Genomic DNA, 17,841 nt, shown 5'->3' with positions numbered 1-17,841 from the left:
GAAGTTTAATTTAATTATCCATTATATCCCTTGGCCGAATGCCATTTGGGAAAGGAAGAAAGCCACCAACGTGACTTAGTATGCATACATATATATTTATAAACTTGACACATATTATGTTAGTCATTAAACATCATTATCAATTTTTACTTCATTATTTTTTCTTGTCACCGAACCATAATCAAAGGAAATAAGAGAGAGACCGAAGCTTTGCAAGAGAGAACTAAGAGAGAACCGTGAAAAATCTCTAATCTTCTAGTCTCGATTTTTTGCGATCTATAAATCCAATAAAAAAATTTAATCCAGTAAAAATGTTCGTATCTTCTTCCTTTACACGTTGACGTTATTTTTATTTGATAGAAGTTGACGGTGACATAGCTTCTCTTTCTCTTGAGTTCGGCCAATTTGAGTTCTAGGAAGCACAGACGATTCTTGACGTTTTTCTCTTCAGCAACTCGGTCAGAAAATTTTTTCAGAATTTTCGTTGTTGTGATTTCTACACGGAGGTAGGATTTGGTAACTTTATAATAATTAAATGTGAGTTTGACAAGTGAATGTTGATTGGGTTGATTATTGCTTGAATTTGAATGAGTTTATGTTGAATTATTGTTGTTTGCTTGAGATTTTGATTTAGTTATGTATGAACAACTAGCTGGGATGTTTTGATTATTTTGGGAGTAAAAATAGAATTTTCAAAAGCTTTAAGAATTATATTAACTGATTTTGAATTATTAAAGAAATAATTTTTACTGTTGGAATCAGTTTGATTTTGGAAGCGGTTAGATTATTAATTGTTTTAAAGGTTTTGGAGAATGTCATAAAGATGTGGTCTTGGTTTTAAAAGAAAAAGAGAAGATAAATCAGCACATGTAATTATGAGAATGATTGAAAGGTCATGAGAGGGTGACGGAAAGTAAATAGTTATGGTGCTGATGTGAAAATGTTAAGACGTGGGCTTTGTTTGTGAATGATTGTGCGGGGATGCTTGTGTGAATGGAATGGCTTCCAGGAGAAAGGGGCACATGCTTCAGGTGGAGAATCAGCACCTGCAAGTACTTGCAGAGGTCATGTTCGGCATACTTCAGCTGGGGAATAAGCGTCTACAAGAAGTAGAAATTTGCAGAGGTTATGACGCTGGAATGCCTTATCTGACTTGCGCGTCGGATTGCGTCGGGTGCGGGTCAAAACTGACAAATGAGCTCATTACCTGCGATAGGAATAGACATGCATCATAGTTGTTTGTGCATATTTGTTTGTGGGTGTGTTTCCTGTGATTGTGGGTGTGCTAAATGGCTGTCTGAATTATGTATTCTGAAATTGTTGAATTGAATTGTCCCATGTTGACTGTTATTGCTGACCAAGTATATATAAAATGAACTTAACTTCTAACCCCGACCCTACTAAGAACTCCTCAGTTCTTACCCCCTATCTCCACCCCTTTCAGCTACAGGTGCAAAGGCTCATTGCGAAGCTGCGGGAGCACAGAGGAATATGTTTATGAGTTGAGTTGTTAGGATTTATTTTCTTCTCGCCTTATTAGTTAGAATTTTTAGAGGGGTAGGATTTGTTTTTGGGAATCTTGAAATAAGTCTATTTATTTAATACTATGTGAATATATATACTTTTGTGATTTAGTGGTTTAAAATAAAGTCTCTTTTTGTTTTCTTAATTAAAGTTTCGGTTCGTATTCGCGAATGCTCAATATTAAATAAATATAGTATATAATAAAAAGGTTTAGAGGTAAGTAGCGCTCGGACTTTTAGTACGATAATGAAGTGCTAAAAGTTAGGGTGTTACATTATGGTATCAGAGCAGTTCGTTCCTGTTAGAGTCTTGGGAATGGACTGACTATGCTTTACTGCATACTCTAAGTGTCTGTCATGCGATGGGACTTGTCTTAATGACAAGTGTTTGAGTTTCAGATGCATGACTGTCTATCGATTAATGTTGTTAGTCGACCGTAGCATTCTTCAGGGTATTAGGTCTGGCCAACTTAATACTGATGATTTTTGTATACGAAAAACACTAATGGATTATCATAGAGGAAATAGAAATAATAGGTTATGCGGTTCACGGGGTTTAGGAACGTTTTGACGTAAACTCTTTATTCGTGCTATAAGACTTGGTGTCATCTTTTCTTTTATTATTTTCATTGGAATTCTTTGTTCCGGATTCCCTCTTTAAAATGTGATTTGATTACTCCTTTCAACCACACCTTATTGATCATATGTCTCTTTGCCAAATTGCGATTCTATCTGTTCACTTGAATCTTTCCGAACAGTCATTCTTGGCGTTGCTTATATCATTTTTCGTGAATCATGTTTTTTTTTTTAGTAGAGTCTGAACTTAATTTATTATATCAATTTTTGAGAACGAAAACTTTTATAAGTGGAGTAGGATGTAAGACTCCAAATTTTTTAAAATTAAATAATTAGCTATTTATGAACTAATATATTATATTGAGATGTAATTTTTAAGAAAACTATTTTTAATAAAAATAATTAAATAAAATTTTATAATTATTAAAATTTAATTTAATTATTATTTATTTTATTAAATTTGAATTATTTATCAAAAAAAATTATTTGATAAAACAAAAATTAAATTGATCATCATCATCATAGCTTCCATTATATCCCTTGGCCGAATGCCATTTGGGAAAGGAAGAAAGCCGCCAACGTGGCTTAGTATGCAGACATATATATTTATAAAGAATAATTGACCATTTGTACCTATGATAGTTCAGAACGCTGACAAATGTACCCATCGTAGAAGGAAATTGACTTTGTAACCATGAGAGATGGGCTCCGTGTGACAAAAATAGCCTGGCTTGGGTTGGCACCTGCTTCGGGTTTGTATAGTCCTACATGGCAATCCGAACCTCCCAAAGCCCAATCCACGTGGAATTTAACATTAAAAAATTTAACATTGAAGAAAAATTCGCGGGACGTTGACTATGCCCTAGCAGAGAACGTCCTTTTGTTTCCTAGCCGGAGAAGACGCCGGGAACACTCTGAAACCATCACCCTGAAGCTACGGCTTTCAACGTTGTCATTCGGAAGTTGGAAAAGGCATTTGGAGCAGTACAGAGCCATCAAAACGAGAACGTGGTAGAGGAACTTGCAAGGAATAGGCAGCGGAGCTCGAACCCTGGGACTTCGTCGCCGACGGTGTAGAGGTCACCCCCTTTGCTCGGCAGAGAGCTGAGGTATGTCATTGCCAGTGTTAATTTATTTCAAATGTCACTGAGACTAGTTGGATAGATTACATTACCATATGAAATCGTGGCTGAGAGTTGCTAAATTAGTTGATTAATTGATTTAGGGTTTCTGTTAGGTGCTGAAGTAGTTGATTTATGGTTTGTGTTAGGTGTAGTAACATGCACTGTTATCTTAGAATGTGTTGGTTTATTTCAGTTTCAGGAATGGCCACCATCCATATAACACTGTGTATTAATCATAGAGGACGGTTTGAGAGAGGGCCGTCTGGGAAGCTTACTTATGTTGATGGTGAAGTCACAGAGATAGAGAGGGTTAATGTTGATACCTTGAATGGTTTTTTCGTATCTGATTTGGTGAAGGATATAGAATATACATCTGTTTCTAAATTTTTCTGGCTGGAACCTGGGAAAGGGCTTGATGATGGGTTGAGGGACCTCAAGGTTGACATGGATATAGTTAGGATGTATGAGGCAGCTGTGAAGAATAGTAACAGAGTAAATGTATATACAGAGCATCCGGTGGATGAGCCCGTGTTAGTAGAGGAGAACAACATGACTCCATCAAAGAGGAGAGTAAAGCGGTGTGCTAAAAAGGTTCCAACTCCGAAAAAGAGTCCCAAAAGAAGGTTGATAGTAGTGGAAGATGAGGATGATGCTGATATTGTAAGTAATCTGCAAGTTGGGATGGATGACCGAAAAAAGAGTGAGGCCCAGAGCAGGGAAGGGGCCTATGAAGCACATACACAGGCTGGTTTGGATGCCCAAAAAGAGGACAATATCACTATGGAAGAGGAGACAGCAGACCCACAACTCTCAGGATCTGTTCAGGCAAAACAGGTTTCTCAGCCTCCCCCAACGCCTGGCATACCAGATAAACCACCATCAAGTCAGTCCCAACCTTCCCAGCCACCTATTGAACAAGATCAGCAACCAACACACACTGCTTGTTCAGACTCAGTCCCTGCTTCTGAACCCAATGTCTCTGCACCTCTAGAACCAGAACAACTAACCTAATACACCCTCATCCATATGGGAATCCACTCTCACAATCAATCCCTCAGACAGTCCCACCCTCTGACACCAATAGGACTCCCCAGAATGATCAGAGCAATCCTTCAGAGGAAGTTCAGGGAAGGCCAAAGGTGAATAAGAGGAGATCAACTAGGAGGCCCCCCCTACAGGCCAGTCTTTCATTCCAAACCCCGATCCAGACAAGCCTCCAACCTTCTACGTCCCCGTTGATGATGATGATTTCTCTGATGAAAATCCTGGTCATCATTGCTATGAATCAGAGGAATTGCATAGCATAGCAAGTGACGACGATACCGAACAAACTCCAGTTTTTCCTCAGAGCAATCCTGATGCTCCAGTTAACCAGGTTCGGTTGGAGGTTGGGATGGAGTTTGAAACTCTAAGCCACTTCAGAAAGGCTGTCAGAAAGTTTAATATCAATATTGGAAGGAGCATATTCTTTGCTCGATGTGATTCTACAAGATCGAAGGCTATATGCTATGATGAGGAGTGTCCTTGGCAAATATACTGTGCCAAGAGAACATTTCCAGCAAGTTTTCAGGTAAAGACATTCGTAAATGAACATACATGTAGCCGGGACAATCGATGTAAGTCAGCAGATGGAAAGTGGGTCATAGATGAGTTGGAGGAGAGGATTCGAGTGCAGCCAAACTTGACAGTTAGAGAGGCTGACCAATACTTCAGATCCGAGTATGATGTACTAATTAATGGAAGGAAAATTTATAGAGCTATGAAGAAAGCAAAAGAGCGGATTGAAGGTTCTGAGATTGCACAATATGCACGACTTCGTGATTATGGTAACCAGATACTGAAGACTAATCCAGGTTCGACAGTAAGGATCCAAGCAAATCCCATGCCTGATTCAAATCCGGTTTTTCTGAGAATCTATGTTTGCTTTGAAGCGTGTAAGAAGGGGTTTGTGGGAGGATGTCGACCTTTTATAGGTTTGGATGGGACCTTCATAAGAGGATACTATGGGGGGCAGTTGCTGACTGCAATAGGACAGGACGCAAATAATCATATCTATCCTATTGCCTACGCAGTTGTTGAATCAGAGAACAAAGAAAGTTGGAAGTGATTTCTGGAGATACTCCAGGAGGATGTGGGAGATTTTCAAGCTATTGGGTTTAACTTCATGTCAGATATGCAAAAGGTACTTGTGCAGATTTACTTATAAGAATGTATGGCTGATTCATGTGTTTAGTTACTTTGATGTATGGTTTGTGCTGAGACATATATTGAATTCTGTTTTGTTTTGAGACTGATATTAGAGTGCTGGGAAATTGTCTAGCTAAATACTTAAATCTGTTTCTGGTTTGTTTGAAATCTGAGCACTGTTTACTTATATGAATTACTATAGGGACTAATCCCAGCCATACAAGAGATTTACCCAAATGCCAACCACAAATTCTGTGCAATGCATATATGGCAAAACTTTCGCAAGAAATGGAGTGATTTACAGCTGAAAATGTGCATGTGGTCTTGTGCCAAGGCAACCACAATACAAGACTTCAATGCTGCCATGGAGAGACTGAAAAGCATCAATGCTGGGGCTTGGGAGTACCTGCATAAGATTAGTCCTAAACAATGGAGCAGAGCTCATTTCAGTGAATACCCTAAGTTGGACAACTACACCAACAACAACTGCGAGGTGTTTAATGCTAAGGTTAAGAAGATGAGGGGTAAGCCGATCATTACAATGTTGGAGGAAGTCAGGTGCTACGTAATGAGGATTATGGCTAGGAACAAAAAAGCTTTGGTTGGGTATAACGGAAGACTAGCACCAACCCAACAGAGCAGATTAGAGAGGGAAAAGCGAGAGAGCAACAAATGGATGCCTCTGCCTACTGGAGATGACGCAGGAAATGTGTATGAGGTGCATTGTTTGCCAACGAAGGTAAGTGTGGATCTTGGCAAAGGTACATGCAGCTGTCGACTATGGCAAATCACAGGTTTACCATGTAGACATGCCTGTGCTGCACTGGCTTACCAGAACAGGAGGCCAGAAGAATATGCCCACAACTGGCTCACCATGGGTGCATACAACGCAGCCTATCAGATTACTATGCGTCCAGTTCCAAGCCAGGAGTACTGGGAGCACAATGTTGATACCCTCCCCATTCTGCCACCACGGTATAGAAAACCAATTGGTCGACCTACACTCAAGAGAGACAAGAGAAATGATGGCCCTAAGGAGAAGAGTGACCCTCATAGAACATCGAGGCGGATTGGGACTATTATCTGCAAGTATTGCCTCCAGGTATGGTTAACCAATTATAGTTGAGATTCTGTCCTGTTCTATAGTTATTGATAAATGTGATAACTAGTTCAAATTATGACTAATACATTTATCATTAGGCTGGTCACAATAAGAGAAGTTGTAAAAAGCGGAAGGAAGCTGCAGGTGAAGGGAGTTCTGCCCCACAAGCACCAGCAGATGATGAGGATGAGGATTTACTGGCTGAAATGTACTATGAGAAGACCTTAGAATCTGCACAGGCTGAACAGGAGGCCACTGAAGAAAGAAACGAATATGCAAGAACCAACACTCAACAAGTAAGTGCATCGTTTTAATCATTTAACTAAGCTGCCTAACAAACCTTGTGTGATAATAACTGACTTGTTCTATGGTTTGCAGCAGCATCACCCAATGCCTCCCCCACCAACTGCACAACCACAGCCACAGCCAACCAATGCAATAACCAGAAAACAGGTTAAAAGGAGAAGTGTTAAACGCCCGCCTCCGATCGGACAAAGACAGCAGCCAAGTACACCAGCTACCAACCAACCAGCAACAACTCCCTCCACACACAACTCTCAAACTACACCACATCCACTACAAGGTGCTAGTGCAGGAACAAGCACCCGGTTCATGCAGTTCATGCCCACACCTGGAGTTGTGACTCCAACAGCTACAGGTCCAGGCACATCTGATAGAGGGAGAGGTCAAGGTAAAGGTCGAGGCAGGTTACGGGGATCAAGCGGAGGAAAAAATGGTTTATCAAGCGGGAGCAGTAACTCGACCCCAATATCATAGACTAATACTGCAAAATTTGGAATCTGGCTTTTTGTTGTTTTTAGGTTACACTTGTGAGATACATAACTCTTATGTTTTTCTGATGGATTTTCATCCTATTGCTTAGTTCTGACTTAGTAAGGCTTTTTTTGAGGGTGTAAATTCAGTGACCAGTACTTGACTTTTTTTGTCTAATATCAAAATGTTTGGAACCTCCAGCATCCATATATATATATAATGAACAATTTACTTGTTAAGGCAATTATATACTTGCCATCTTTTGCCTCTTCTTGATATCACTATTGTTATTGTTACAACATTTTCGTCTTCCAATTAGTTCCTTACTCATATATTGAATAGCAAAATTATCAGGTTGCTAATTTCCAGCTTACTGTTTGATCCTTAATGTTATCAGAATCATTTTAGATTGCAGCAATAAGTTCAAACATTGTGTATCTACATCAATGTATCACATGAAAAGCAAACCAGTATAGATTAGGAACAATCCATATCATTCAAAAATTTTAACTATGACAGAACAAAGACCTCTCTTTTTACAAGTCTTATAATTTCATAACCAAATACAACTCACAAAACAGACAAAATGCTACCCCCAGTGCAACAGTAATAATCATCACTCTAATTTCCCTAATTTCACCCCTAATTTCAACCCTAAATTTGTCTATCTTCTTAGCCATAATTGAGGATGCTTGCAGATTTTCCCCCCCGAACTCAGAGTCAATCCATCATCAGGTGTTGCATAACAGTGCTCGAACTTCCTCTTGGCTAAACATCTTACCACGCCCTCCCATCCTTGTTCGAGTTCATCCACCCAAACAAAATATCTGCAATCTCTTATCTAAGAGAAAAAAAAATCCCAAATTTGTCAACTAAAACTCAGAAATTATTGTCTAACCTCAACAACAACAGCAGCTGTCCCTTACCGCCCATAGAGGACATCTGATGAACCATCTGTTAGGGTTCGTAATCGTTCCAGACTCCATCAATACAACATCTCTCCCACAGAAACATTTGTCGTCGAGCTTCTTCTCCTTCATCTTCTTCGAACTTGAAGAACTGCTGCGAGTTCCAAAATTTCCATCCGAGTTAAATCTGCGTGATGACATCGCTGGGGTTCTGAGATCACTCTGGGTTATGGTTCGAATTGCAACAAAATTTCAGATTTGGGGTTATGTTTCGAATTGGAGAAGAGAGCTTGCTAGGATTTTCATTTCAACCATTACCTACGTATACAACGTTCAGATCCACGTGGATTGGGCTTTGGGAGGTTCGAATTGCCATGTAAGACTATACAAACTCGAAGCAGGTGCCAACCCAAGCCAGGCTATTTTTGTCACACGTATTCTTAAATATCAATTTTACCGTTAAGACAAAATTGTATATGAATTTTCACTTTTTAATAATAATAATAATAAGGAATGCTTCCATAAACACGCGTAAAATATCTTTTTATAAAGACGTTTACGTGTCGCATTATTATTGGACGTATTAATAAACTGATTATTTTTTAACAAGTTAGAATAAAACCGATTTTTTATAACAATAATAATAAATCCAATTTTTCTAGGGATCTAATTGTATTTTTAAATTTTTAGGGATTTAAATGTCCGCAAAAAAAAGTCAGAGATATATTTATCTTTTTATCAAAGAATTTAAAGATATTTGGTTTAGATTGTGTAATTCCATTCGATCGAATCGAATCTAATAATTATAATGCAGACAATTGGGTTTATTATTATTGCTATAATAAACTAATTTTCTTTTAATTTATTAAAAAATAAATTATTAACCGATTTAATAAAAATGTTTAATAATAACATAACACATAACACATTAAACGTCTTTTAAAAAAAATATTTTTAATATCTTTATTAAAGTGGTCCTAATAATAATATTGATACAATGCCTGCAATCGTTTGAATATTTACGGACGATCATCATCTTCTTCTAGTCCAATAGTATTAAAGAGCAGCCAAAGTTTTGACCAACAGTCAACACCTTTTCTAGAGATTTATACAATGCAAGAAACTGAGGATTTGGAAGAACTTCCAGCATCTTCCATACAGAATGGGAAGAGAGATGAAACACGTGAAGAGAAGACGGAGGATATTACTGTCTATGAACCACAAACACTCTATTCTCTGCTTATGGATAAACAAGCTAAGTTAGTCCATCTGAACAGAAGAAAATCGGGAAGAGGGAAAAGTTGTTTGATTTGCGAAAGAGGATGAGCGATGAGAGGACCATGAGAAAATGAGAACAAAAAAGTAGAGATCAGACTCTGATTTCTGTTGCTGATTTGTTGATCATGTCAGATATTAGCAATGCATAACTTGTGATTGTTTCTTGTTTCTTGTTTCAGATTCCCGAGTTAGCTAGAACCCATCCGGCACTAATGACATTCAAAAGTGTTCAGCTTTCGCCGGCAACTTGGATGGCGGTTTCATGGTTAGCATAATTCATGTGATTTTCCCATCAGGCCCTTACTGTCGATAAAAAAATGCTCTGTTGGTAAATTATAATTATTTTTATGGTTGTGATTTCTACATCGTCTTCTTAACACTTTTCAATAAGAAGTTAAATCTATGTTAAATAGGTACCCGATTTACACCATTCCGAATCAAAAAAATGACAAGGACTTAGAAGCATTGCTTCCTCACTTATCACACATTGTCCTCATCTTTTCAAGGTAACACTTAGGAATAGGTGGTAGATTGCATCTTTCATGTTTTCTCAACTGCGAAATAGGAAGAATCGAGGAACTTTTTACACAAATGAAAATTATGATACTAGACATGATGTTTATTGTGTCCATGCATTGTTTTGGATCAAGAGTGACAAAGTTATTTAGTTTGATTTACATAATTGAGTGAATGTTCATTTTGGTCCTTAGAGTTGTGTACTTACATGACTTTTCACTTCAAAAATCTTTCATTTAGAAAAATTAACAATTTAATTCCTAAAATTGAATCACGCTATACATTTCCAGGAACCAAATAATTACTTTCTTAATTTCATACGCTAAAGTAAAGCATGTACACAATTTCAAGAACCAAAATGGAGACTCGCTCCTACGCAATTGTTGTGAAACCAGGCATGATCGAATCCTCGCCAAAATCTTAACACAATTTCTTACATGTGTCTGCAGATTGTGAAACAGAAAGTGACAACATTGACACAGAGAAAGACATATATTGGTGGTGTGGTTGGGGAAGCACTGAAGGAAACAAATGCAAGAACAAGAACGGAAGCAGTGGTGGCGGCAGCATTTCTGTGCCGCCTTTCGGTCTAGCTACCTACAAGATGCAAGAAGATCTATGGCTGAATCCAGAGCCATGTGAATATGAAAGGATATCATATCTGTACAGTGCTGCAGATTCATGGTTGAAACAGCTCAATGTTTATCACCATGACTTCAACTTCTTCACACAACACCCTACACCAACAACCTTGTAGTAAATTCGCTTCATTAACTAAATTAACTACCCTTTTGGTTAGCTTTCAACTTCTGACTCCGGCATAATAACAAAATATTTCAGTTCCCTTGGGTCCAAATTCTGAGAAATGTAAAGTTTTGTAGTTAACCAGAGAGATAGAAAGAAGGGGGTAGTTTTTTTTTTTTTATTTTTTTTTACCAATCAATTTCAGTTTCTTTTGCTATTTTCTAAGAGGGTAGGAGTTTGTAGTTGTAGGTAATAACTAAATTATGATAATGTTTTGTACATTAGTTTTTTCTTTCCCTTACTTTTTATTTTCATGACTCAAACTTGATGAGACTGAAAAACGGGATTTAATGAATTCTTACACTATTAGATGAAACCAATCACTTTATATCGTTTTAAAGAATAAATTTTAAAAATATATTCAAAATCAAAACATTCTAATGTTGAGAAAATTGATTTAAAAAAAATTATTAAGAGTAACAGAAATAATCAATGTCAAATATTGTTAATTTTTGTTGACAGAAAACACTTAATTAACTAACAAAAAAGATGACATGACAAATTAAAATATTATCTAACATTGTTGATTATTTTAAAATGATGCAAACTCTAATTTCTCAAATAATTTCCTAGTCTCCGTTTCTATATTTCTCAAATAAGTTCATATTTAATTCGGTCTCTATTAATGTTTCATTGGCAACCTCTACAAATCAAATACCCTTCTAGCAGATGCAAGGTGACTGCATTTTGCATACATACATGGTTATTAGCAAACTTTCAATGTACTCCTCCTTAATAAGAGATCTCCTCCTTGTATACAACTAGATATAAGATTTAGAAATACAATAAAATCTATGTCGGTAGTCAGTACTTTGATGCTGCATTTGGTTGAATAAATTAAACGCTTCCACAACATGGCCAACTTTCACATAACCTACCATAAATAGAGTAAAATATCGTTTTTGTCCTCAACGTTTGGGGTAAATCCTATTTGTGTCCCTAACGTTTAAATCGTCCTATTTGTATCCCTAACGTTTGTAAAAGTGATTCAATGTTATCCTGTTGTCAATTACACATCATGAATGCTTTAGTTTGAGTTTTAAAAATCTCTTCTTGAAATTAGAATACAAATGTCTGGAATAGAATCGATGATCTACTCCGAAAAATAGCTCATCAAATGTTGAAACTAATTCCTACAACATTTACATAATTCACTTTTCTGGGGACATAATTGAATCTAAACACAAATAGTAGGTATAATATTAAAATCGAACACATCCAAGTGACACCTAATTGAGAATGAATACATCCAAGTGAAAATAATTGAAAAATATAATCTGATTTGTTAGTATAGTTGATAGTAGAATAACATTGAATTACTTTTATAGTTAAGGATACAAATAGGACGATTTAAACGTCAGGAACATAAATAGGACTTACCCCAAACGTTGGGGACAAAAACAATACTTTACTCTTCATATTATTCTCACGTATAAATATTAAAATTAGTTTTCATGTTGAAAAGTTTACATACTCTTCCCATAATCCATCAGTGGCATAGTACGCTACGGAAACTTTATGTACATCTTTTTTAATCATTTCAAGCTTAAATTTCTGTGAACAATTATTTTTTATACAGTAAATTTACCAAATTGTTGGAATATAGGCTCATATGAACAAATTTCACGAGTAAAGTGAAATGTGCTATTTTCATTATTATTGACTATTGATAGTGATAATAATAAAAATAATAAATAAACTAAAATCTATGATGATTGATGAAGCAAACTGTAATGTATGAACATGTCATATGACAACTTCTATATATATAGAGATATAAATACAATAATTAAAAGACCATGTCTTAACCAATTATATATATGGAATAATTCTTTAAATAAGATAATAATAATGGTAACCGGTATAACTGCAACACACATGCCATGTATGCTAATGGAAATGCAGAGAGGTATTCTAATTCTTTGTCATACCATTTGTCACAAACTTTATTAAATTAGAAAAATACTATTTACACTAAATATTTTTGACATTTATATAAAAATACGGTTGTTATAAATTAATCACTTATTTAAATTATTTTTTAGTTAACAAATTAAAAAATCTATGTACAGTTGTTAAAAAAAATACTAGTATGAAAATAATATTTATCATAAGGAGACATGTAATGAAATTGAATTAAATTTGAAAATCCATTTAAGGTAACAACATTAAATTGCAACATAATTATCAAAACCGGTCCAGATAGTGTAATAAACCGGACAAAAAAGAGAATTGGTAAAAACCGATTAGACCTGACCGGTTATTTAAAAAAAAAAAAAAACCCAAGCCCCAAAGGCAAAAGGACGTCGTCAAAAAAATAAAAGAAGCCTAGCTTAGTCCTTTCTGAGCCCATCCCCAGTTCGCCACCTCTCACTCTCACCTCACGTTCCAAAACGACACCACCCGTCCACCCCCAGCTCTCTCGCCTCTCTCCTCAGCTGGTTGTGGTTGTCGACTTCTTGCTTCGACTCTCGCCATCAGCTACCTTCGCGAAACCAGAAACTGGTCCCCGATCTGGTGAGTTCTGACCGATTAGATAACCGATTCGGTTCCGAAAGTATAAATTGCAATTTAGTTTGGTTTGAAACATGTCATGTTTTGATTTCCAGTTCAGTGACCCATACTGCTAGTAGTAGCTTTTCTCCTTTATGCATGTTGCCATTACGGCATTTCTTCTTTAGTATGTATCATTGATGTACAATGAAATATACTGTTTGGCTATTCAGTTCTCACTTCTGATTTATAAGAGGGAGGGAGGGAGGGAGGAGAACAACCATCGCTTTCTCCAACTCGCTCCCTTCCCTCCAAAACCCTCTAAACTTTCTAAACTTCCAATATGAACTCACTTTTCGTTGTTTTTCACGTTATCCTGCTTGCATCTTCGGTTCATCTCACTAATGCCTCTTATGAATATTTTAAACTTGCCCTTGTTTGGCCAACAACCTTTACTCGTATCCATGCATCTGGAATGACGAAGCCAAAGATCCCAAACTATTTCACAATACACGGTCTTTGGCCTACAAATTTCTCTTCTCCTTGGCCACAATCTTGTGTTGAAAAGCCAGCGGATTATTTTAAGAGAAGCTCGGTGAGTTAATTAATTAGATTTTATCTATTTTTATTTATCTTGTTATATAATAAATTAGTTATTAATTATTTTTATGATTTGTTCTCGTAGATTGATACATTGCAAAATGGATTAAACCATTATTGGCCAAGTCTAAAATCAGAAAAAACGAACATGGAGTTATGGATTGAAGAATGGGAAAAACATGGAACGTGTAGCCTTCAAAAGTTTAATCAATCTGAATATTTTAGACAGGCTATATCTATTACAGAATTTTTGGACATTCTAGTTGTATTCAAGAAGGTTGGAATAATTCCTCATAGAACTAAAACTTATAGTGGCATTGACATTGTTAATGCAATAAAAAAGACTAAGACTCGTCGAGTTGAACCCGAAATTGTGTGCTTCCAAGATCGGAGTGATGTGTTATTGCGGGAGATTCGTGTGTGCCTGGATGCTAACTTAGCCGAATATATTTCATGTCCTGATACTAGATCCAAAGGTGTTATTTTATGCAAAACAAAGTCTAATGCTATTAAAATACCTGTGTAATATTTGTTTGTATCCAAATATTATTATTATTAAGTGTGAAAAATAGGGATCAATTATTGATTCCCCATAAATAAATATGCTTTGTATGTCCAGATATTGCTTGATAAGGAAATAAGTAATTTGTCTTATTTAAGATATTAGAATATGTTTGACTCTATGTGTGCTATTTTTGTTTTGCGGTTCTACCTACATTTTACGGTTAGTTTTTTGGAAGGGGCATACTCTCATAAATACTCCAAACATCTTTTTTTAAAATTGTTGACATGTCACATTTTAATTAGTTGTATCTAAAAAATTTGGTTAATAAATTATTCTTTAAATCCAGTTTTAAAATCCAGTTTGACTCTGTTTAGAACCGGGTCATGCTTAATTTTTTTGTGATGAGTAGTGTGTTATTTCATGTGTCATTTTTACCATGATAGTCGTATTTAATTGTTTATCTTTTGTTTGTCACGAACCTCAGGTTTCAAGCTCTGTGTTAAATTAATAAATATTTTAATCCTCTTATGATGCATTTGGTTTTTTATTTAAAGGATCGAGCTAATGAGATATACAAGCGGGTTGAAGATCAGAAGTCTAGTAGATGAAGAAATCATGATGCATTATTGGTATGAATAATCAAGCTGTCAAAGCTACCAAGCCTTTAAAGAACCTTTTGTAGCCCTTGAAATGTAGAGCAGAAGAGAGCAAAAAGGCCATATTTACAATTACATCTTAGATGCCATGGAAGCATTCTGTTTTGACCGTATTTTTTTTAACCACTCTACTTGATATTAACTCAACCGTTCATTTTGGTTCACCCTCCCTATTTGATGATTAATTCTTGGGGAATGAGGGGCCATTGATATAAAAAGTTGCTCGACCTTCTAAGAGTTCAAAAGGACATAAGAAATAATGTACTAATCATTTTCAGTCGTACAAGCAAGTTTTTATCTCTCACCAACAAATTAACGTTGTTTAATTAGTGGACTAATAATAATTAAACCCAAATCGGATATGCATGGGCATGGCTCTTGTATAAGCTCAATTTGCTAGTTTATATTGTGCATAAAATGGTAATTGTAACGTGTGTCGCTACACTCCACAATGTCACTTAGAAAGAATCCAAGCAAAGCAGAGTGCTACTACAAGTTGAAGCCTCTCGGTTTAAAAGGGTTAAAGTTGAAGTATACACAACTTGGGGCAAGAGAGAAACTATGTCTAGGTTCCTTAATAACTGAATATAGTACTTTCTTGATTTAGTTCATTATCAACAGACTTATCTGAATTGTAGCCTTAGTTTAACCGTAGCTAATTGAAAAGTTTTCTAAGTTCCTTAATAAGTGAATATAGTACTTTCTTGATTTAGTTCATTATCAACATACTTAAATGAATTGTAACCTTAGTTTAACCGTGGCTAACTGAACAGTTTTAATATATTAAGACCATCACAGCTAAGTTATTCTCTTCGTACATAATTATAATATTTAAAGAAAGATAGGATAGTAAATAAAAAATCCATTATTTATATAGATAAACAAAAAAACGTATAATATCAATTCAATTTTAAACTTCTACATAATAACAAATAAGATTAATACATTCTTGTAAATACAACAAAAGATTCAACAAATACACATTTGTATGTGGCATGTCACCAAAGAGAATAAGCACTTCATTCTCATTTGCCATTCTACCAAACCAAGTCAAATAAGTAACTAAGTAGCCAAGCCAGGATCAATTAGGCTCTTTGAGTAAATAGAACTAACATAGTGATCTGAATGGTGGAACTTCTTCTGAAGTGATTCTAATCTCCAAAGTTAGTGAACCCTGCCTCTTTATACAGACATAATGCAACTCATAAAAATCCAAATCTTGTGCACAATGACACAATGTCATTAAAACAATTCAGCAGCATGTTTGTCTTGTTGGTGCTCATCAAATTAGGAATTGATGGTGTCCATTTGCGTCAAATCCATTTTAGGCTTTTGGTCCTAAATTTTCAAACAAAATGATATTAGCTTTTATCTAATCTTAATCTTGTATGTAGGTCAACTTCATACTTACAATTCAAAATATAAAATTCCAAACCTTACTTATTGGCAAGGCCAACTTCTAACCTCCAACATATTTAATAAAACAAAATCTCACAAACAATTATGACATAACATTTTCTTATACGCGTGAGTTAAGACACATTATATACAAACGAACTAAACACAATTCTAAAACAAAAGAGATAAGTTTAGAAAAACCAACCTGAAACTCAGCCATCTTGTCCTTCAGTTTTTTTTCCAAGGAACTGCAAAAAAATTTAATACAACAGATGGAGATAACATTAGTCAAACATTAAGCAAATAATAATTATTGTATAATACTCGTACTACTTCTTTTTTTCTTTTTCTTTAATTTTTTTTTTTAAAATTTGTTCCCTTCCATAAACCAATCATAAACCAAAACAAAGCTAACCCAAAACAGAATCACAGAGAAGGCCACTTCATTACTATTCAGTAGTATATACACCTAAATGAATAATTTTCTAGCCTAATAAGAACAAATTTCCAGTCCTCAAATCTACCTGACTACAAAACGTAGTATTTTTGGAATTCTACAAAATGTAGTGCAAGCAGGGATGGTCTTGCAGATTCAATTCATAGAATACACAAACAATGCAAAAGTAATTCAATTCGCAGATTTCTACAGCTAGATAAATGCAAGCAGGGATGATTTCAATACCACAAATTGCAGTATAACCATCATCTCAATAAGTTATGAAAGTAAAAAAATTATAAAAAAATCTCAGGACTTCAATTCATAGATTAAAATTTAACACTACTTATCTATGAAAAATTGAATATTGAATGTACAAATCAGTTATACATTATGCAATCACGACACGAATTAAGATCAGAGCGACTAACCAAGGTCACGGTGGCAAGCTAACGATGATGGGGTGGTTGTCCAGGCGGCGGCTAGAGAACCTATCTTCAGATGGTCCTGCATTGGCAAAAGGAGAGAAGATGGGAACACAGTGGAAAAGAAGATTGGTCCTGTGTTGGCTAAACGGCGACTCACTCAGCTTACAAACGCTACGACGGCGACCCTGATGTCGTGCTTGACGTGCTGGTCCTGCGTTCTGCGATGGGAGAAGATGAGTGGCTACTAACTTCAGCTTGCGACGGCAACAACGAGGTCCTGGTGCGAGCGTTAGTTGGAGTAGCGGCTCCAGCTGAGAAGATGATGGTTCCCTAAACCGAGAAGATGAGCAGATGAGATAAGTAGATAACTGAACCCTAATTTGATTTGGCAAAGGGTACACTTGGAATTAGCAATTTTGAATGTGGGTATTTTGGACAGAGTTGTAGTGATTTTATATAAAAAATATTAATTCAGACCAATTTAAAATTTAATTTTTCTAATTTACAATCGAACTGATTTATTTGGTCTAACT

At 35.8% G+C, this 17,841-nt stretch overlaps 1 protein-coding gene and 2 long non-coding RNA genes across 5 annotated transcripts; 2 read left to right on the top strand and 1 right to left on the bottom strand.

Moving 5' to 3' along the window:
- Positions 9,195-10,917, top strand: LOC107642188. Of its 2 annotated transcripts, none has more exons than XR_001620635.2 (4): positions 9,195-9,556; positions 9,652-9,800; positions 9,886-9,978; positions 10,438-10,917. It is a non-coding gene; the product is annotated as an uncharacterized LOC107642188 (long non-coding RNA). The 2 variants fall into 2 exon arrangements; XR_002347550.1 differs by having other exon boundaries at positions 9,196-9,556; positions 9,652-9,737.
- On the top strand, positions 13,135-14,505 carry LOC107642187 (ribonuclease 3-like). Its single transcript, XM_021103146.1, has 3 exons — positions 13,135-13,309; positions 13,770-13,880; positions 13,971-14,505. The coding sequence occupies exon 3, from the start codon at positions 14,034-14,036 to the stop codon at positions 14,409-14,411; it is 378 nt and encodes a 125-aa protein (XP_020958805.1). The 5' UTR covers positions 13,135-13,309; positions 13,770-13,880; positions 13,971-14,033; the 3' UTR covers positions 14,412-14,505.
- LOC107644660 lies at positions 15,897-17,742 on the bottom strand. 2 transcript variants are annotated; one of them, XR_001621369.2, is made up of 4 exons: positions 17,466-17,739; positions 17,312-17,387; positions 16,650-16,692; positions 15,897-16,384 (listed from the first exon to the last, which is right to left on the bottom strand). It is a non-coding gene; the product is annotated as an uncharacterized LOC107644660 (long non-coding RNA). The 2 variants fall into 2 exon arrangements; XR_002347549.1 differs by having other exon boundaries at positions 17,312-17,742.

Source organism: Arachis ipaensis, chromosome B05, assembly GCF_000816755.2.
Source record: "Arachis ipaensis cultivar K30076 chromosome B05, Araip1.1, whole genome shotgun sequence".
Lineage (NCBI taxonomy): Eukaryota > Viridiplantae > Streptophyta > Magnoliopsida > Fabales > Fabaceae > Arachis > Arachis ipaensis.
This window is presented reverse-complemented; position numbering and strand designations above follow the sequence as displayed.

What these genes read in the sequence shown, in the direction of transcription:
- LOC107642187 (XM_021103146.1), top strand. Translation starts at nt 14,034, where the DNA reads ATGGAGTTATGGATTGAAGAATGGGAAAAACATGGAACGTGTAGCCTT.